At 57.3% G+C, this 20,675-nt stretch overlaps 2 protein-coding genes and 1 non-coding gene across 4 annotated transcripts in view; 1 reads left to right on the forward strand and 2 right to left on the reverse strand.

The window, feature by feature from the left end:
• Positions 1–8,177: 8,177 nt before the first annotated feature.
• On the reverse strand, positions 8,178–8,998 carry LOC107975686 (uncharacterized). Its single transcript, XM_063813950.1, has one exon. The coding sequence runs from the start codon at positions 8,849–8,851 to the stop codon at positions 8,303–8,305; it is 549 nt and encodes a 182-aa protein (XP_063670020.1). The 5' UTR covers positions 8,852–8,998; the 3' UTR covers positions 8,178–8,302.
• Positions 8,999–10,698: 1,700 nt separating this feature from the next.
• The window catches only part of FBXL18 (F-box and leucine rich repeat protein 18), a 37,025-nt gene continuing 27,048 nt past the window's right edge, over positions 10,699–20,675 (reverse strand). The window contains exon 5 of one of the 2 annotated variants that reach the window (XM_016957064.4): positions 10,699–11,702. In XM_016957064.4, the coding sequence (XP_016812553.1) occupies positions 11,546–11,702 (157 nt within the window). In that variant the 3' untranslated portion in view covers positions 10,699–11,545. Of the gene's footprint in view, positions 11,703–18,898; positions 20,262–20,675 lie in introns of those variants that run through there. The other variant, XM_016957065.4, reaches the window with a different exon arrangement.
• Positions 15,179–15,285, forward strand: LOC112209947 (small nucleolar RNA U13). The gene has a single exon (XR_002944929.3). It is a non-coding gene; the product is annotated as a small nucleolar RNA U13 (small nucleolar RNA).

A 20,675-nucleotide genomic window follows, 5' to 3' on the forward strand; every position in this document is an offset into this window, starting at 1 on the left:
AGGCTCTGCAAGGCTCAGCTGCATGCTGGCCGAGGGGGCCTGGCACACAGAGGCCGATCCCCAGAGGGACAGCAGGGGTCTGGCATCATGGCAGGGGACACAGCGCCACCCTCAGGGGCCCCGTGACCAAGGCGTGCCCCTCCCTGCCCCTCACACATCCACCCCTCCACCCTGCCCCCAAGGCGGGTACCCAGCGCAGGCCCGGGCAGCTGCCCCAGCTCCTGGACCCTCCACATCAGAGTTCCCAAGACACCCGTGCCCGCGGGAGCCTGAGCTGCCACGAAACCCGAGAGCCAGGAACTCTGGGAAACCCGCAGTTCTGAGCTGCCCAGAGAAACCGCAGGAAGGGCCTGGCCAGCAAGTCACCATTCCCGGCTCCTGAGTGTCACCACGGCCAGCCTTCCACAGGGCAGGCAGACACAAGACACAACACACAAAAGGAAGGGGAGACCCCCAGGCCCCTTCCGCAGAGGCTTCTCCAACCCCCGGCCCAGAGGCTGCCCCCTCCCCTTCCCGGGGGGGAGATGTCCACTTCCTGAGCTTGGAACACAGCAGAGTGGCCCCCGGCACCTGTGAAGGGACACAGGTGACATCCTTTGCTCTCCCAGCGCGGCCGGCTGGGAGCTCTCCTCCTTCACCCAAGGCCTGGAGATGGCGGTGGCTGAGAAAGGCTGGCGGGGTTCCCAGGCTGCTCCAGCCACGCAGAGGCGTCCCTGTGTCCTTGCCAATGGTATCTGAGTAGGGCCTCCCCTCCCTCATCCGTGCAGAGCAGAGGCCCAGCGTGCAGCATCTCACCCGGGCTCTGTGACCGTGCGACACGCTAACCACCACTAGCTGCGTGGCCTTAAGCAGCCAGCTGACCGCCGGGCGCCCCGACTTCATCTGCAAAGCAAGGGTCATGGCAAACCATGGCTCCGAAGCTAGGATTCCGTCACGCCATCTCCACTATCCTGCAAGTTCAACGCCCGCAATAAATCAACCGCTGTGCAGGGCTCCTGGGGGCAGCCAAAGCCTCTCGAGCTGGCTGTTCTGCCCTCCTCCAGCCACGACTCCCGAGGCTTCCAGTGCAAACCCTCGGAACACACGGGCCTGGGCTTTTTCGCTCTGTCGCCCAGGCTGGAGTGCAGTGGCGCGATCTCGGCTCACTACAACCTCCGCCTCCTGGGTTCACGCCATTCTCCTGCCTCAGCCTCCCAAGTAGCTGGGACTACAGGCGCCCGCCACCACACCCAGTTAATTTTTCGTATTTTTAGTAGAGACGGGGCTTCACCGTGTTAGCCAGGATGGTCTCAATCTCCTGACCTCGTGATCCGCCTGCCTCGGCCTCCCAAAGTGCTGGGACTACAGGCGCCCGCCACCACGCCCGGCTAATTTTTTGTATTTTTAGTAGAGACGGGGCTTCACCGTGTTAGCCAGGATGGTCTCGATCTCCTGACCTCATGATCTGCCCTCCTCGGCCTCCCAAAGTGCTTTTCATTTTTACTTTAAAGGCTCGCCACATGGACAAAGGCCAGGGGCTTCACACACTCAGTCGACTCCAGGTACAGACCCCTGACCTTTTCAGGGGTTTTCGCATGTTCTGGCCTCCCTGGCGTAGTGCCCCCCACAAAACAGGGGCATCATGGCCAGGCGCGGTGTCTCACGCCTGTAATCCCAGCATTTTGGAAGGCTGAGGCGGGAGGATTTCTTGAGCCCAGGAGTTTGAGACCAGCCTGGGCAACACAGTAAGACCCTGTGTGGTGTGGTGGGGCGCACCTACAGTCCCACCTCCTCGGGAGGCTGGGGCAGGAAGATCACTCAAGCCCAGGAGGTCGAGGCTGCAGTGAAGTAGGATGACGCCACTGCACTCCAGCCTGGGTGACAGAGCAAGACCCTATCTCAAAACAAACATGAAGCAGGAGCATCAGCTCAGGAGGTGTGTGGGAAAACACAAGTTCCCCCAGACCTGGGCTGAAGCCGCTGCCCCCACTACACCCCCAGCACGCTCCTCAGCAAGGCCAAGGCCAACACCAACAGGCCCAGTGCACTATGATGCACTTTCTAAAAATGGCCACAACATGACCTCCCACCCCAAGAGGTCTTCTGCAATGACAGCTCATCACTCATCCTGGCAAGTGGGGGGTCTGTGCCCCGTCTCTTGAATGTGGCAGCTTCTGGGACTGCCTTGGTCAACAGGGTGTGGAAGTGATGCCATGTGACAGCCAAAGCCAGGGCCCGTCCTTCTGGTTTTCTGGAGACGCTTGCTCTTGGGACCCAGCTGCCATGCTGTGAGGAAGCCCAACTAGCCTATGTAGAGAGACCACATGGAGAGGCCACTTAGACCACATGGAGAGACCACATGGAGGGGCCACATGGAGAGGCCGCATGACAAGGCCACATGGAGAGGTCTCATGGAGAGGCCACACGAGGCCACATGGAGGTGTTCTGGCCACGGGCCCCACTGAGGTCCAGGTCAACACCAGCATTGACCACCAGACCTGCGAGTGAAGATGCTTCCAGGAGACTTCAGTCCCCAACTGCTGAGTCACTGTGGTGGAGGCTCCAGACACCATGGAACAGATAACTCGTAGTGCCATCCCCTGTGCAAATACCTGCCCTGGAGAAGCCGTGAGCACCCCACAGTGGCTGTTCTGGACCCTGAACTTGGGAGTGCCTTGTTATGTACAAGACAGAATGTTTCTGGCTATTGCTCAGCCTTGGCGCTCCTCTCCCCACCTTGCCTGTCACTGTAATGACAGCCTCACATGTTCCTCTGAAGGAAGGGCTCCTGGGCTTCCTCGCTGCACACATTCCCATCCTCTCTCCCCTGCTGCAGCCATTGGCGTCGGCAGCACAGAGGATCAGCCCCCACCCACTGCCCAATTCCCCAGCACCGACCCCTGATTTCCCTCCAGCCAGACACAAGACATCACCAGGTGACGGTGTGTACATGTCAAGCTGCAGGCAACGGCTCAGACAACGTTGGGCAGGATGGGAGGCTCCCGGCCCTATGTCGCCATTTCTGCCAGAGAAACACCATCACCTCAAGAACCAAGCCAGAAGGAGGCATTGCTGAGTCCCTGGCTCATGTGAGGGTCCCCACCCTGGCCGCTCCGTTCTGCAGCAGCCCTGGAGCCCACCCTCTGCCGGCAGCCCTGTCCCCATCCGGATCCTGGTGCCTCCTCCCACCTCCTGCCACACTTGGGCCGAGCCTCTTCCCAGAGCCCAGGACAGGTAAAGGAGGTCTCTGCCCCAAACTGACACTGCAAATACACCAGCCTCAAGAGCACACGTGCCGGGTGCGGTGGTTCATGCCTGTAATCCCAACACTTTGGGAGGCCAAGGTGGGTGGATCACCTGAGGTCAGGAGTTCGAGACCAGCCTGGCCAACATGGTGAAACCCCGTCTCTACTAAAAATACAAAAAACAGCTGGGCATGGTGGCACATGCCTCTTATCCCAGCTACTCAGGAGGCTGAGGCAGGAGAATTGCTTGAACTCGGGAGGCAGAGGTTGCAGTGAGCCGAGATTGTGCCACTGCACTCCAGCCTGGGCGACAGAATGGGACTCCATCTCAAAAAAAAAAAAAAGCACATGCACTGCAGATTTCACTCTTTTTTTAGGTGGAGTCTCACTCTGTTGCCCAGGCTGCTGGAGGGTAATAGTGCGGCCTTGGCTCACTGCAGCCTCCACCTCCCAGGTTCAAGTGATTCTCCTCCCTCAGCCTCCTAAGTAGCTGGGACTACAGGCGTGCGCCACACCATGCCCGGCTAATTTTTGTACTTTTTGTAGAGATGGGGTTTCACCATGTTGGTCAGGCTGGTCTCAAACTCCTGACCTCAGGTGATCCACCAGCCTTGGCCTCTCCAACTGCTAGGATTACAGGCGTGAGCCACTGTGCCTGGCCCAGATTCCACTTCTATGGGGCAGCCAGAGGAGTCAAACTCATAGGGACAGGAAGTAGAATGGTGGGTGCCTGGGGCTGAGGGAGGGGGCTGGGGAGTGAATGTTTAATGGGGACAGAGTTTCAGTTGGGGAAGATGAGAAAGTTCTAGAAGCGGATGGTGATGATGGCTGCATAACACTGTGATGTGCTTAATGCCACCGAACTGTGCAGTTTTTGTTTTTTTTTTTTCTGAGACAGGGTCTCGCTCTGTCACCCAGGCTGGAGTGCAGTGGTGCAATCACGGCTCACTGCAACAGTGACCTCCCAGGCTCTAGTGATCCTTCGCCTCAGTCTCCCCCTAAGTAGCTGGGACCACAGACAGGCGTGTGCCACCATGCCCGGCTAATATTTGTACTTTTTGTAGAGACAAGGTCTGACTACGTTGCCCAGGCTGCTCTCAAACTCCTGGGCACAAGTGTTGTTTCTGCCTCGATCTCCCAAAGTGCTGGGATTACAAGCATGAGCCACCGCCCCCAGTTTGAACTATGCACTTTATTTTACTTTATTTTCTTCAAAAAAATCCTCCTCTGGCAAATTATGCACTTTATTTTTTATTTATTTATTTATTTATTTATTTATTTATTTATTTATTTATTTATTTATTTCAGACAGAGTCTCGCTCTGTCACCCAGGCTGGAGTGCAGTGGCGTGATCTCGGCTCACTGCAAGCTCCGCCTCCCGGGTTCAGGCCATTCTCCTGCCTCAGCCTCCCGAGCAGCTGGGACTACAGGCGCCCACCACCACGCCCAGCTAATATTTTTGTATTTTCAGTAGAGACGGGGTTTCACCGTGTTCGCCAGGGTGGTCTTGATCTCCTGACCTCGTGATCCGCCCGCCTCGGCCTCCCAAAGTGCTGGGATGACAGGCGTGAGCCACCGCGCCTGGCCAAATTATGCACTTTAAAATGGTTAAGATGGGCCAGGCCTGGTGGCTCACGCCTGTCATCCCAGCACTTTGGGAGGCCGAGGCGGGTGGATCACTTGAGGTCAGGAGTTCGAGACCAGCCTGGTCAACATGGCGAAACCCCGTCTCTACTGAAAATATTTTTAAAATTAGCTGGGCGTGGTGGTGGGTGCCTGTAATCCCAGCTACTCGGGAGGCTGAGGCAGGAGAATCGCTTGAACCCAGGAGGCGGAGGTTGCAGTGAGCTGAGATCACACTACTGCCCTCCAGCCTGGGCGGCAGAGCAAGATTCTATCTCAAAAAATAATAATAAAATAAAATGAACAATGCTGAGGCTGTTTCCACAGCCCTGAGGGAAAGCCTAAGCTGACTCGGCCCTGCCTGCCTTCAGCCAGCCACCACTTTTGCTGTCTGAGCTGCCACCAGACCACAGGGAGGCTTTTGCAGTGTGTAGCCTGCACAACCGTGCCAGTGTACCTGCACTGCTCCCTGCCAGGCCCATCCTGACCTACGCAGCCTCCTCTTTCACCTTTGGCCTCCCCAGCCCAAGGCTGTCTCAGCTGTCACCTCCTGATGCCCCCTGGGGAGTGTCTGCCCCCCGCTTTGGGTCTTGTGTCTCCATCCACACACCTCTGTTTCAGACAACCCGCCTCCCCAAGCACGGCACCCGCCCCCAACCATCTGAAGTGAACAAAGCTACCAGCCTCGGACCCAAGGAAGGGGTTGTAGGCAAGAGGTCAAAGTATCCCTGCTGGAAGGACCACACAGCCGCCTGGCTTTCTAAATCAAGTCCATTTTATTTGAAATTTTCCACATGCCACACATGTACATGAAAATTCCCATCCAGAATGTAGTTTGCTACAGTGAACACCAATGTCAGGAGCAGGCATCACCGTGAGACGCCACGGGGGCAGGTCAGCGGGACGGGGACAGGGAGGTTGGTCATCGAAAGGCAGGTGATGCATGTCGGGTCATTTAGCACCTGGTCATGAGATATGGCGAGACCCCCAGGGCCAGGGAAAGGTCTCCCCTTAAAACCACGTGGAGCTCTGCTGTCTCTGGGCAGTCTCACGTGGACGGACAATGCTCAGAAGGTGGTGAAGGGACTGGAGGGAGATACCACCAACGGCTGCAGGGGAGGGGCACGCACACACACAGGCACGCACATGCTTGCCCATGAACACCCCCCGGGCACACACACACCCTTGCACACTCCCCACCCTCCCTCCACCCCAGACACATCAGCACGGCGGTCCAGGCTCTGGCTCACTCCCCGGGAGGCTTCTGTGGCCAGGGTTCCCATGGCGGGTCTGGTGGCAACAGCTTGGAGAAAAGCCTCCCGGGACCAACCCTCATTCCCAGGTCCACTGATCTGGGGTAGGAGTAGCCAGGTGTTCTGACAGGCGGTTTTCCCGTAAACCGACCCCTTCAGCGTTTCTGCTTTTTGTTGTTTGTTTTCTGAGACAGGGTATTGCTCCGTGGCCCAGAGTGGAGGGCAATGGTGCGATCTTGGCTCACTGCAACATCCAACTCCTGGGCTCAAGCAATCCTCCTGCCTCAGCCTCCTGAGTAGCTGGGACCACAGGCACATGTACAATGCCCAGCTAACTTTTTTTTATTATTTTATGTAGAGATAGAGTCTCACTATGTTGCCCAGGCTGGTCTCGAACTCCTGGGCTCAAGCGATCCTCCTGCCCCAGCCTCCCAAAGTGCTGGGATGACAGGCGTGAGCCACCACGCCCGGCCCCTCCCATGTTTCTCAAAGGAGCTTTAGAGAGCAGAGGAGCCCCAATGACAGCCCGAGTCACTGCCACCACTGGGTTCCTCAGTGTCTGTGGGGTTTGTGTTCATCATGCCCAGTAGATCTAGAAACTTCTTTTGTTTTGTTTTGTTTTGTTTTTTGAGACGGAGTCTCACTCTGTCGCCCAGGCTGGAGTGCAGTGGCGCGATCTCAGCTCACTGCAAGCTCCGCCTCCCAGGTTCATGCCATTCTCCTGCCTCAGCCTCCTGAGTGGCTGGGACCACAGGCGCCCGCCACCACACCCGGCTACTTTTTTGTATTTTTAGTAGAGACGGGGTTTCACTGTGTTAGCCAGGATGGTCTCGATCTCCTGACCTCGTGATCCGCCTGCCTCAGCCTCCTAAAGTGCTGGGATTACAGGCGTGAGCCACTGCGCCCAGCCAGATCTAGAAACTTCTAACTTGAATCCCACACCCCCAAGTGCAAATGAGACCCATGACCATCACAAAGACCCCCCAGCGTCGTGGTCAAGGCTACCAGGAACTGGCAGCAGCGCTCTGCCCACGTCCACAGGAAGTGGCCGGCGCCTCCTCTGCCTTTGGTTTAGTGGCCCCACACTTCATCACCTCACTTTGTCCATGAATTTCACATGTTTTCTTACAAGAGCTCTGTAATGGGCCAGGCACGGTGGCTCACACCTGTTATCCTAGCACTTTGGGAGGCCGAGGCAGGAGAATCACTTGAGGTCAGGAGTTCAAGGCCAGCCTGACCAACATGGTGCAACCCCATCTCTGCAAAAATACAAAAATTAGCCGGTCATGAAGGCGGGTGCCTGTAATCCCAGCTACTCGGGAGGCTGATGTGGGAGAATCGCTTGAACCTGTGAGGTGGAGGTTGTAGCGAGTGAGCTGAGATCGTGCCATTGCACTCCAGCCTGGGGGACAAAGCAAGACTTCCTCTCAAAAAAAAAAAAAAAGGCTCTGTAATTTTCAGATCCTAAAAGGAGCAGATAACAGGGGAAGAGGAGGTGGGAGGCTGCCACAGCGGGAATCAAGGTCCCCGCATCCAGGCCTCCAGCACCCTCCATCCCTGCAGGAGCACTGCTGGCACCGCCAAGGCCGGGGCACTGGTCTGGAGCTTCATTGGCCGGCAGGAGCCCAGCCTTCAGCGGTTGCAGCCCTATTGCTCTAGGTCTGGCCCCTCCACAAGCCCTCCAGGCCCACGCCTGAGCCCAGCCCCAGTCCCCTGGGTCCAACGGCCTGTGGCTCTGGGTCCGGACCCAGGGTGTGGTTGAGGGAGGGCGCTGCTGAGCTGGCAGGCACCCCTTGTGTGTTCGCAGCGCAAGAGGAGCTCAGCCCGTCCTGGCTGCAGTCCTGGGTCGAAGCAGCAAGTGTCTTCCCGCCCTGTGCACACACAGGTCCCGGGAGGGCCTCTTGGAGAAGAAACCGCTCAGGCCCGTGTCCTGGCAGGGCCTCTGGGGGCAGCAGATGGCAGGGATAGAGCCCGCCCCCTCTGCTGCAGAAGGAAGCGGCCCTCACCCAGCCCCCCTGGGCTGGACGGGTCGTTAAAAACAAGAAAAGCCTTCCATAGCAGAAAGGAGTACTCAAGGCCCAGAAAGGCAGCTTTGCTCTGGGCCACCTTCGGAAGCCTGGTGGGGCCGAGTGTTGCCTGGTGACGTGGAGCAGGAGGCGGGGCGGAGGCTGTGGGACACGGGGCTGCAGGGCCGGGAGGGGGTCAGGAGAATAAATAGCAGCTAGGTGTGGGGTGAGCTGGGAGCACAGGCAGGAGGGGGCAGCCAGAGAGGTTGGGGCTCTCCCTTTTAAAGAACAAAGGGATACATACCCTTTCCCCTCCACCCTCCCTCCAACCCCGCAGTCTCTCCCTCACATACACACACGGAAGACGTGACTCACACACGCATGCACACACAGGGCACAGGTACACGCAGGCACACGTGCACACACAGGGCACAGGTACACGCAGGCACATGTACACGCAGGCACACGTGCACGCAGGCACATGCATGCAGGCACATGTGCACACACAAGGCACAGGTACCCGCAGGCACACGTGCACGCAGGCACACGCACGCAGGCACGGGGACAAGTGCTGACCACGCTCCTCCAGCAGGCAGCATATGGTCCGCTGCTTAACAGCCGAGCTCTGCCAATTGGGGACCATTAGGGTGGGTTCTTTTCCCAGCATCAAATGCTGCAGAATATAAATTGCAACTAACACTGGTGCCAAAATAGCACTTAGAGAAAATAAGCACGTTATTAACATCTGGTGAAGCCCATCTCGGGGGTAGCAGCAGCGGAAATTCTTGCTCTAAGTCAAAGGATGGTTGCAGGGGACACTAAAAATACAAGGTCCACTGTTTCAGGGGTGCTTTCCAAGGCACTGTACCCCAGCCTCAGGAACGGCCCTTCCCCCAGTCCTGTCTATGAGTATAAATTATGCTGCTGGTTAAAACCGCTTGCTCATGAGAACAGGACACCCAGGCGCGATCGTACACACGCTAGGATGCATTCCTGGAGCAGACGCAATTCTCTAGCCCGAGTGGGGAATGTTCTGGAGGAAGGAGTGGGGCGGAGCTGCGGTGCCCAGAGACACAGGCCCCCTGAGGGTCCGGGAACCTCCCAGGCCACTCGCCCCTGCCTGCCACACCTCGGTTGGAGAGCAAGAAGTGGTCAGTCCCGGGAGGCACCACACCACCCGATCTGATCGCCGCGCCTGGTGGTCTCCAGGTGCCATTTTAAAGCTCTAAAGAAATGCCCAGGAACTGTGGGTGGGGGGGGTGCTCCCACCACCTCTGAGACCCTCATCTACAGCCCCTGCCCCCTGGGGCCGTGGGCAGCTGGTCCTGCGGCCTGCAGACTAGGAGACGGGGCCTAGGGGTGTGGCTCTCACAGGCCATGACAGGAGGGCCAGGAGGCCTCTGGGAGGCGAAGGCTTGGTCTGGTGTGGGTCCCACCATCGGGCACTGCTGGAATCAGCCTGCAGAAGGGTCCCTCCGGCCAGGAGGCAAAGGTTCTGCACTGGGTGCAGCCTGGCGCTGGGAGAGGACCCATGGGCTTCAGAGAGGAGGCGTTGACCCCATACATACAAGAAAGTCAGGGTGAAGTGGGAGGAGACCTCGAACCCCAGATCCACCTGTGCCAGTGAGCAGAGGCGCCAGGGTGGGGTCAAGACTGCCAGGTGGAGAGCTGGGAGGCAGCCTGCACAGGAGGGCTGTACCTCCCCACAGCTCTGACCCCAGTTCTCCAAAGGCCTCCTGGACAAGGAGCTTGGCCCCCAGAGCAAGGAGCTGCTGAAAACCATCCCCACTCAGGCAGGGCCAGTGATTGGAGGCCTGGGGATGGTGTACCCCATTTTTTAACAGCAAAGCAAATGTGAGACACCACCCCACAGGACGGGGCACCTGTCACACGGAAAACCAGGAGGAGGAAGGCGGGCTGGACAAGGGGCCCTTCACCAAGAGCGGCCAGGGCGGCGGTCCAGGCGAGCAGGACCCAACTACAGCCCCCTTTGGAAGCCACCGGCCCAGGGACAGCTCTAGGAGCGCCTGGAGGTGGAGGACGGCAGAAGCGGCCAGCGTGGCACATGGAGTGAGGACTCAGATGCCAGGAGGGTGTCCTCATTTTTGGAATAGCTTTGTTTTTTTCTCTTTCTTTTTAAGAGATGGGGTATCCCTGTGTTGCCCAGGCTGATCTCAAACTCCTGGGCTCAAGTGATCCTCCCAAAGTGTGTTGAATATATATATATATATTTTTTTTTTTTTTTTTGAGGCGGAGTCTCGCCCTGTTGTCCAGGCTGGAGTGCAATGGTGTGATCTCGGCTCACTGCAACCTCCGCCTCCCAGGTTCAAACGATTCTCCTGCCTCAGCCTCCTGAGTAGCTAGGATTATAGGCGCCCGCCACCACGCCCAGCTAATTTTTGTATTTTTAGTAGAGATGGGGTTTCACCATGTTGGTCAGGCTGGTCTTGAACTCCTGACCTCGTGATCCACCCACCTCAGCCTCCCAAAGTGCCGGATTACAGGCATGAGCCATCACGCCCAGCTGAGTATTTTTAAAGTCTTAAATGAAGTCATTTGAAATGGGGTCATGTGATTGCTACTCCAGCCTTAAGAATCCTTTCTGGGTTTTAATGTTTCGCGTTATTCTAACAAAGCCGAATGTGTATCGATTTCCCCAGGAACGCGCATGGACCTTCCCAGGGAAGCTGAAGGCTGTGGGGTGGGTGGGAGGGGGAGGAGGCCTCTCTCGTGAGAAATGGGCCCTGCTGGTTGGGCTGAAAAGTCACAGGAGAGGCTCCAACCAGCAGTCCCAACCTCAGGGGACCTCTCTGGGGCCACAGGCATCATCTGGCTAGAAAAGCCCCAGAGACATGAGTGGGCTCAAGTGTGTCCTAATGGGATGGAGAGTCCCAAGTCTGCAGCCACTAAACTGGCAGGCCCTTCCCCATGTCACACTCGACCATGCAAGGGGACACTCAGACACACGGTGACCAGCCCGGCCGACTGGACTTCAGGGGTACAGCATGTGGCCGCCCATCCACGGGGCCCCGGTGGCAGGTGACCACAAACACAACAGCCAAGGAACACGCTTCCCGGTCGGAAGTGGCAGGGGGTTCGGGCCCTCCAGGCCCGTGGACAGGGCCCCCAGGGATTGCGGCTCAGTATACAAACCCCCCAGCCAGGCCCCAAGGGTCAGCCTGGTTCAGCCAGCCCCCCACATCGACCGTCCCCCGAGCCCCCTCATGTCACCCAGAACGCATCCCCTCGACCCAAACTTCACAGAGCAACAGTCCCCATGAGAGAGCCGTGGAGACGCCGGGAGCCCCAGGAGCCAGGTGGGGCGTGGCTGGCCGGGAGAGAGGCCCCCTTCCTCTTGTGACAAACCAAGGGTCCCTGGCGTCCCAGGCTCCTGCAGCGTCTCGAGGTGACTGAGACCGATGGGCGGCGGCTCCGCCTCTCACCACCACAGGTTCGGCGGTTCCTCGGCCACTCTGCTCTTAAATAAGGTGATCTCGTCCAGGTGCACCAGGGGGACGTCCCGGATGACGTCGGTCAGGCCCTCGTGGAGCAGAGGGAAGACGACGACGTTTAACGCGGGCCGCTCGGCCTGGAAGCTGAACCAGAGACAGGCGGTCAGCGGATTACATGGGTGGCCACGGAGGGGGCGGAGCCTGCTGGGGGAGCCCCAGGAGGCACTCACACCTGCCTCCCCGTCCCGGGCTCACCTGGGGCTCCCAGACAGACCAGGCCTGCGAGAGTCACCCTCTAAGTGCCTCAAGGGCCCTGTACGTGGCAGACAGAGCTGAGGAGGAGCACGGCAGCCGGGAACAGGCCACACGCTTCTCTCCAGACTCAGGGGGCACCCGCTCCATGCCAGCCACGAGGATCAGAGGCCCCAGAGGCCAACCCTGCTCTGCAGACGTGCTGCTGGGCCCCAGGGCAGCAGAGGGACCCCACTGCAGGAGTGGCAGATCTGAGGCCCCTGGCCCACGGAAGCCCCATGGCCAGGACAGAGAGAAGGGACAGGTGCCCACACCCCACAGCCGCAGGTGGGCCACCTCAAGGGGGTGCGACTGCCAAGTCAGTGAGGCAGCAGCAGTCGCTGGGAGGAGCAGATACCAAGGCGGCCACTCAGGAAAAGCACACGTTTGACCGCATGACAAATGGCAGGTAGGCGACCCCCCACAATGCTCCCACCCCCAGGCGACCAGCCCCCGCCACGCTGTGCATGAAAACTCATGCACAATTGCCACGGGGTGCCCACCGAGTGCCAGACGCTGCATTGAGCTCGACAGACATGACCTCATTTTGCCTTCCCCACAACCCTACAACCAACCACAGTCCCCCAGGAGGCCATGAAGCAGAACAGGGACCCCTCCACAGTCAGAGCAGGCCACCAGCACAGCCCTACTGGCCCTACTAGGCCAAAATGCAATGCAAGTGCATTTGTGGCTTGCCCCTGTAATCCCAACACCTGGGAGGCTGAGGTGGGAGGATTGTTTGAAGCCAGGAGTCCCAGAACAGCCTGGGCAACATAGGGAGACTTTGTCTCTATAAAAAATTTTAAAAAATGAGTCAGGCATGGTGGTGCATGCCTGTCACCTCAGCTATTTGGGAGGCTGAGGCAGGAGGACCACTTGAGCCCAGGAGGTAGAGGCGGCAGTGAGCTAAGATCACACCACTGTACTCCAGCCTGGGCAACACAGTAAGACCCTGTCTCTAAAAAAAAAAAAAGAAGAAAAGAAAATGCAAAGAAGACCCAACTGCCAGCCCGGGAGCTCCAGGCAGAAGGAAAAACACAGCAGTGCCCCAGAGAGCAAGACAAAAACATCCAGGACGGGCGCAGTGACTCACGCCTATAACCCCAGCACTTTGGGAGGCAGAGGCAGATGGATCACCTGAGGTCAGGGGTTTGAGACCAGCCTGGCCAACATGGTGAAACCCCGTCTCTACTAAAAATACAAAAATTAGCAAGGCATGATGGCGGGTGCCTGTAGTCCCAGCTACTCAGGAGGCTGAGGCAGGAGAATCCCTTGAACCCAGGAGGTGGAGTTTCCAGTGAGCCGAGATCGTGCCACCGCACTCCAGCCTGGGCAACAGAGCGAGACTCCGTCTCAAAAAAGAAAAAAAAATCGAGGCTGAGCGCAGTGGCTCACGCCTGTAATCCCAGCACTTTGGGAGGCCAAGGCGGGTGGATCACCTGAGGTTAGGAGTTCGAGACCAGCCTGACCAACATGGAGAAACCCCATCTCTACTAATAATACAAAATTAGCCAGGCATGGTGGTGCATGCCTGTAGTCCCAGCTACTTGGAAGGCTGAGGCAGAAGAATCACTTGAACCTGGGAGGCGGAGGTTGCAGTGAGCCGAGATTGCGCCACTGCACTCCAGCCTGGGCAACAAGAGCAAAACTCCGTCTCAAAAAAAAGAAAAAAAAAAATCCAGAAACTTCTGCCCAGAGTCTCAGTGGGTGCAAGGCAGGGAGGTACCCACGACAAAGAACCTCACCGTTTGCCAACACTAAGTCAAGTCCCCCCGGCCACAGCGGCCACTTAAAGGGAAGAGGACGACGGGGTCCATCCTCTCGCTGTGACCCTGCCTGAGGTGGTGCTGGACTCACGACACACAGTCAACAGCAGAAAGGCACTCACAAAAGCCGAGGTTTCGGCAATAAAGACACCATCACACACCTCGTTCCGCACAGTAATCTCGTGGGCAGCGATGTCCATGACGGTGAACACCACGGGTCAGGTGGCAGACGCATCCTGGCCTGTGAAACCCTCATGCCATGTACTTGATTTGCATCAAACTCCACCCCCTCTGGCTCCAGCTCATGAGGCTGTTAAGGAGCTGCTGTCGGCCGGGCGCGGTGGCTCACACCTGTAATCCCAGCACTTTGGGAGGCCAAGGCGGGTGGATCACGAGGTCAGGAGATCAAGACCATCCTGGCTAACACGGTGAAACCCCGTCTCTACTAAAAATACAAAAAAAAAAAATTAGCCGGGCGTGGTGGCGGGCGCCTGTAGTCCCAGCTACTCGGAAGGCTGAGGCAGGAGAATGGCATGAACCTGGAAGGCGAGCTTGCAGTGAGCAGAGATTGCGCGACTGCACTCCAGCCTGGGCGACAGAGCGAGACTCCGTCTCAAAAAAAAAAAAAAAAAAAAAAAGAGCTGCTGTCGGGACATGGAAGGTGATTTTTCTTTTTTTTTTTCTTTTTTTTTTTTTGAGACAGGGTCTTGCTCTATCTCCCAGACTGGAGTGCAGTGGCACAATCATAGCTCACTGAAGCCAGTAGCTGGGACCACAGGCACACATCACCACACTGCCCAGCTAATTTTTTTTTTTTTTTTTTTTGAGACGGAGTCTTACTCTGTCGCCCAGGCTGGAGTGCAATCGCGTGATCTTGGCTCAATGCAACCTCTGCCTCCCGAGCTGAAATGATTTACCTGTCTCAGCCTCCCAAGCAGCCAGGATTACAGGTGCCCGCCACCATGCCTGGCTAATTTTTGTATCTTTAGTAGAGACAGGGTGTCACCATGTTGACCAGGCTGGTCTCGAACTCCTGACCTCAAGTGATCCACCCGCCTCAGCCTCCCAAAGTGCTGGGATTACAGGTGTGAGCCACCATGCCCGGCCATTATTTTTTATTTTTTATTTTTTGTAGAGACAGGATCTCACCATGTTGCCCAGCCTGGTCTCAAACTCCTGGGCTCAAACAATCCTCCCCGCTTGGCCTCCCAAAGCACTGTGATGACAGGTGTGAGCCATGGCACCCAGCCAGGATTCGTTTCTCGCCACAAGCAAGGAATGAAGCAGGAGGGCCTGCTCTTCCGCACACCCTGAGGGGGTCACAGGCTGCAGCTGTCTCTGCGGCCAGGAAGGAGCAGCCTGCTTTGGAGGTCCCTGGGTGATGTGAGAAGGTGCCACTCTAGAGTAGTGTGTGGAGGGGACACCTGGGGCAGAGGGGGAGTCTCTATGGATTGGGACAGAAAGGCCAGCCCTTCTTGGCAGTCAGAGGGCACTCCCGTGCAGCTTCATAGTCTGCTACGTACATAATGAGGCTCAAAAAGACTGAGTTTGGGGAAAGTTAAGATCCTCCTATAGCTCCTCAATGTGATGACTGGGTGTTCACACTCATTGGCGAGATGTGCCTCTCTCAAACCTTGTTCAGATGCTGCAGACACATTACCCATCAGATGTGCAAAAAAAAAAAAAGGGAGGCCAGGCGCAGTGGCTCACGCCTGTAATCCCAGCACTCTGGGAAGCTGAGGTGGGAAGATCACTTGAGTCCAGGAGTTCAAGACCACCCCGGGGGCTAGGCATGGTGGCTCACACCTATAATCCCAGTATTTTGGGAGGCCGAGGTGGGCAGATCATCTGAGGTCAGGAGTTCGAGACCAGCCTGACCAACATGGAGAAACCCTGTCTCTACTAAAAATTCAAAATTAGCCGGGTGTGGCCAGGCGCGGTGGCTCACGCCTGTAATCCCAGAACTTTGGGAGGCTGAGGTGGGCGGATTACCTGAGAGGTCAGGAGTTCGAGAACAGCCTGGTCAACATGGTGAAACCCCATCTCTACTAAAAAAAAACACAAAAAAATTAGCCGGGCGTGGTGGCACACGCCTGTAATCCCAGCTACTCAGGAGGCTGAGGCAGGAGAATTGCTTGAGCCCGGGAAGCGGAGGTTGCAGCGAGCCGAGATTGTGCCACTGCACTCCAGCCTGGCCAACAGAGCGAGACTCTGTCTCAAAAAAATAAATAAATAAATAAATAAATAAATAAATATTTAGCTGGGTGTGCTGGCGCATGCCTGTAATCCCAGCTACTCGGGAGGCTGAGGCAGAATTGCTTGAACCTGGAAGGCAGAGGTTGCAGTGAACCGAGATGGCACCATTGCACTCCAGCCTGGGCAACAAGAGCAAAACTCCATCTCAAAAAAAAAAAAAAAAAAAAATGAGCTGGTTGTGGTGGCACATGCCTCTAATCCCAGCTACTCCAGAGGCAGAGGCAGGAGAATCTATTGAACCTAGGAGGTGGAGGCTGCAGTGAGCCAAGATTGTGCCACTGCACTCCAGCCTGGGAAACAAGAGCGAAACTCTGTTTCAAAAAAAAACAAAAAACAACAACAAAAAAAACAAAACCAGCCTGGGCAACATAGGGAGACTCCATCTCTATTTAAAAATGTAAAAATTAGCCGGGAGTGGTGGCGTGCACCTGTAGTCCCAGGTACTGAGGAGGCTGAAGCAGGAGGATCACTTGAGTCTGGGAGGTCAAGGCTGCAGTGAGCTGTGATTGCACCATTGCACTCCAGCCTGGGCAACAGAGAGAGACCCTGTCTCTAAAAAAAGAAAAAGAAAGAAAAAGAAGAGACGGCAGCCGATACCCAGTCGTGTGTGAAGACAGGAGGGTGATGGCCATCAAAAAAGGCAGCGCGGTCACCAGCAACAGGTCACCGGCGACAGGTCAGCAGCCACGACACCGGCCGGCCCTGCAGGCTGAGACACAGAGAGACGGTTGAGACCCCAGGCCACCCAGGGAGAGGACGGGTGAGCCGCAAAACAGCCCGGGGCCAGGTCCTCCCTCTGGCTCCATAAATCCTCCAGGCAGCAAAAAAGATGAGAAAGAGAAAAGCGTCAGGAAAAGCGACAGCAAACCGCTGCTCCTCCTCCTCCTTCCGAGCCCAGGGCGCAAACAGGGGGCGGGGCCTGCGGCCGGTTCCCGGGAGCCCCAGCGCCACCTGCTGGGCCTTGGGCGCAGCTGCAAAGGCCAGAGCTGCAGGGCTGACACTGACCCCTAGGCCCACACAGGTGCCCTGGGCTGGAAAGCCCGGGGAAGGCCGGTCAGACCCTGTCTGCAGGTCAGCTGGAACCTGCGGCTCGGGCCACACTGCCATGACTGGGGCCGGCGTGGAGCCAGGCACAGGCACTGAGGCCACGAGGAAGCTGTGGCACAGGTGTCCGTGGACGGGGCCTCTCCCACCTGGCTTTGGGGTGGTATCTGACTGCCAGCAGGGTGGGAAGAGAAAGGCTTTCAGCAGCCCTGGGGGAATCCAGCTTATGTGAGCACAGAGGTCTCTGCAATGCTGTGACCCTGTCATCTGCAGAAGATCCTGACACAGCCTGCCCAGCACAGAGCCTGCAGGTCCCCACGGAGGTCCCCTCAGCCCTGGATGGCCCTGCACAGCCCCCGACACGGCCCCTCTCCTCTTCTAGGTGTGAACTCCCATCCCTCCAGCACTCACTCCCTGCCTCATTGCTCAGGGCAGCTCTCGAAGACTGTTTCTCCATCTGTAAGCTGGGGCTGATAGCACTGACCTCACAGGGCTTCTGTGAGGCTTGAACAAGAGGCAAGACACAGTGCCTGGAGCAGACAGAGGCACCATGGGGGCCCCAGGCAGGCGCCCTGGAGGGGCACACACGGGAGGCACACTGCGAACACAGACGCCTCAACACCCGCATCCCACTAGGTTGGCAGCAAGTGCGCTGTGGGTCCCACCACAGGCCTGGGTGCTGCACCAGGTGCGGGACATCGGAGGGGGAGGGGTGGGTGGGGTCACAGAGGGACTGACACAGAGGGATGGGCACGGCTCCTGCCGAGGAAGTCCTGACGCTGCTCTCCAACACCACGCAGCAAGCGTGGGTGATCAAGGGCTCTCCCAGGCACCTGCGTGTAACCAGCGCCCTCTGGGGCCACCTGCGAGCTCAGCGCCGGGCTCAGCTTGTGCCTGAGTACACAAAACACCAAAGAGCTGTGGAGCACCAGCCTTCAAAAAACGCACCGTCCAACCGGGGAACGCAAAGAGCTTACTGCATCCACCTTAGATCATCAGACTTGCCGAAAAACCACGAAGGTGCAGGTCACCCCAGGAGGCCAGAGGGGAAGCTCCCGGCCTGCAAGGGGCGGCATGGAGCCGGCCACAGGCAGCAGTAGGTGAATGGAGGAGAGCAGCTCAGAGCAGGGGCTGGCATCCGGTGCCACGTCCAACCAACCCGCCTGCAGCGCCATGCAGAGAGGATTCTGAGGACCAGAAGGAAAAGCAGGCTCATCGGAGCAGGAGGCCTTCGAGGGTGGGGCGGGGGGCTGCCCCGTCATGAGCACAGCCGTCCTGAACTGCTTGGGGATCGTGGACGTTCTCCGCTGCAGCAAGGAAACAGACAACTCCAGAGCTGGCCCCCATCGCCACAGGAAGTCACCCCAGCCCTGCGGAGCTGAGACCATCCCGCGTGGGCTGGGGCCCTGCGGAGCTGAGACCGTCCCGCATGGGCTGGGTCTGAGGGCCCCAGACTCACAGGCAACAGAAGAGAGGCAACGCCCACTCCCAAGTCCCTTCAACAAAACACCCACGCAGGAGGTGGCAGCTGTAGGTGCACAGTCGCAGCCTCCCACTGGCTGGAGGGCCTGTGAGTGGAGCCCAGCCGCAAGCGTATGGGGGGCGAAGGCCCGAGGCTCTTCCCGCATCTGACAGGACAGAGCTACGGCGGAGCTGTCTGCATCCGCCACACCTGAGAAAACCCAGCTTTGGCCTCTCGGTACCACAGCCTCACAGAGCACAGTGCACCCCTTCCCCCAACAGCTACCGCCTGTTCCCAAGCCCACTCGACTAAGCCCTTTGGAGCCTGTGACCCACTCAGCCCTCCTAAAATGGGGTACATCAGCAGGTGTCACATCCAGCTCACAGCACAAGGATGCTAAGATGTGGGGAAGCAGAGCCAAGGGGCTGGGCTGGAACATTCCAGCTGCCACCCAGGCTGCCCCCCTGGTTCCGCCGCAGGCGAAGTCAAGATCCAAAGCAAAGTCGAGGACACAGTGACCGTGTTTTTAAAACCGCCATGAACCAGGGCTGATCACGACACCCAGATGAGAGCCGTGAGGACAGCACTGAGAATAATCACTTAGGGCTTTATTTACTGACACAAGAGGACTCCACAGTGTAGTGTTACATTTTTAAAAATCAGATTACAAAACAATATGAGAACCCTATCTCCAGTTCATTCTCCAGGGAAAGTTGGCAGCATTCACTGTTGGGAAACCTTCACTTAAAAATAGGTTGATGTTGGCCAGGCGTTGTGGCTCACGCCTGTAATCCCAGCACTTTGGGAGGCCGAGGTAAGCAGATCACCTGAGGTCAGGAGTTAGAGACCAGCCTGGGCAACATGGTGAAACCCCGTCTCTACTAAAAATACAAAAATTAGGCCGGTCACGGTGGCTCACGCCTGTAATCCCAGCACTTTGGGAGGCCGAGGCGGGCAGATCATGAGGTCAGGAGATCGAGACCATCCTGGCCAACACAGTGAAACCCTGTCTCTACTAAAAAAAAAAAAAAAAAACACAAAAAATTAGCCGGGTGTGGTGGCGGGCGCCTGTAGTCCCAGCTACTTGGGAGGTTGAGGCAGGAGAATGTCGTGAACCCGGGAGGCGGAGCTTGCAGTGAGCCGAGATCGCGCCACTGCACTCCAGCCTGGGCGACAGAGCGAGACTCCGTCTCAAAAAAGAAAAAAAGAAAAATACAAAAATTAGCCAGGTATAGTGGTGCACACTTGTAATCCCAGCTGCTCAGGAGGCTGAGGCAGGAGAATCGCTTGAACCCAGAAAGCAGAGGTTGCAGTGAGCTGAGATCCCACCACTGCACTCCAGCCTGGACGACAGAGTGAGACTCTGTCTCAAAAAAAAAAAAAAAAAAGATTGATGCATAGTCTAAATTTTTAAAAACTACTCTATAAACACAAGTTGTTTTTACAACCAGAGTGGGGGAAACCCCAACCAGGATTATTCCTGAGACAGCCAGCGGCAGATCGCAAGGGCAACAGACTACCCCAGAGTCTGGCAAGCAGGGTTGTCGGGGCCCAGTGGCTCAAGACGTCCTGGCTGATGGCTCTTCCCGCAAGTCTGTGAACAGCTGGGGCCTCCTTCCTGTCACCTCTCCCCACCTGCAGGGACACGAACACTCAGGGCGTTCATGTCCTGCTGCCCCCTTGGCCGGGCGCACGCCTCTCTCAGGAGCCCTGCTCACTCCAGCAGTCAGACCGTCCTCCTGAGAGGTCTTGAAATGCGTCACTCCCCACATCGCCTACCAAGCTCCAGCTCTCTCCAGGAATCGCCTCCTCCTAATTTGTGTTCAATTCTAGGTGCTCACCTGACTTCCTGCGCAGCAGCGGAGCATCAAACTCCAGGATGCCCTGTCACGAGGGGAAGCGGAGATGCTAGCTAGCTAAGGGAAGAGGGGCCAGACTATGTGGGCCTTCCAGAAAGGGCCTGACAGCAGGTGGCGAGGGAGAGGGAGAGGGAAGGGTTCCCTGTTCAATCTACCGCCTTTACCCACAACTGCCCAAGTAAGCACTGCTTCTAGATCTAAACAACGGGCAGAGATGTGAAAAATCCAGAGTTAAAAGATGGTTGCAGGCTGGGTGCGGTGGCTCATGCCTGTAATCCCAGCACTTTGGGAGGCCGAGGCAGGCGGATCACCTGAGGTCGGGAGTTCGAGACCAGCCTGACCAACATGGTGAAACCCTATCTTTACTAAAATACAAAATACACGCTGGTGGCGCAGGCCTGTAATCCCAGCTACTCAGGAAGCCAAGGCAGGAGAATCG

The sequence above is a fragment of the Pan troglodytes genome, chromosome 6, assembly GCF_028858775.2.
Source record: "Pan troglodytes isolate AG18354 chromosome 6, NHGRI_mPanTro3-v2.0_pri, whole genome shotgun sequence".
Classification (NCBI taxonomy): Eukaryota; Metazoa; Chordata; class Mammalia; order Primates; family Hominidae; genus Pan; species Pan troglodytes.

Excerpts from the sequence above, each read along its gene's own strand:
- LOC107975686 (XM_063813950.1), bottom strand. The coding sequence starts at position 8,851 with ATGTTAATAACGTGCTTATTTTCTCTAAGTGCTATTTTGGCACCAGTG.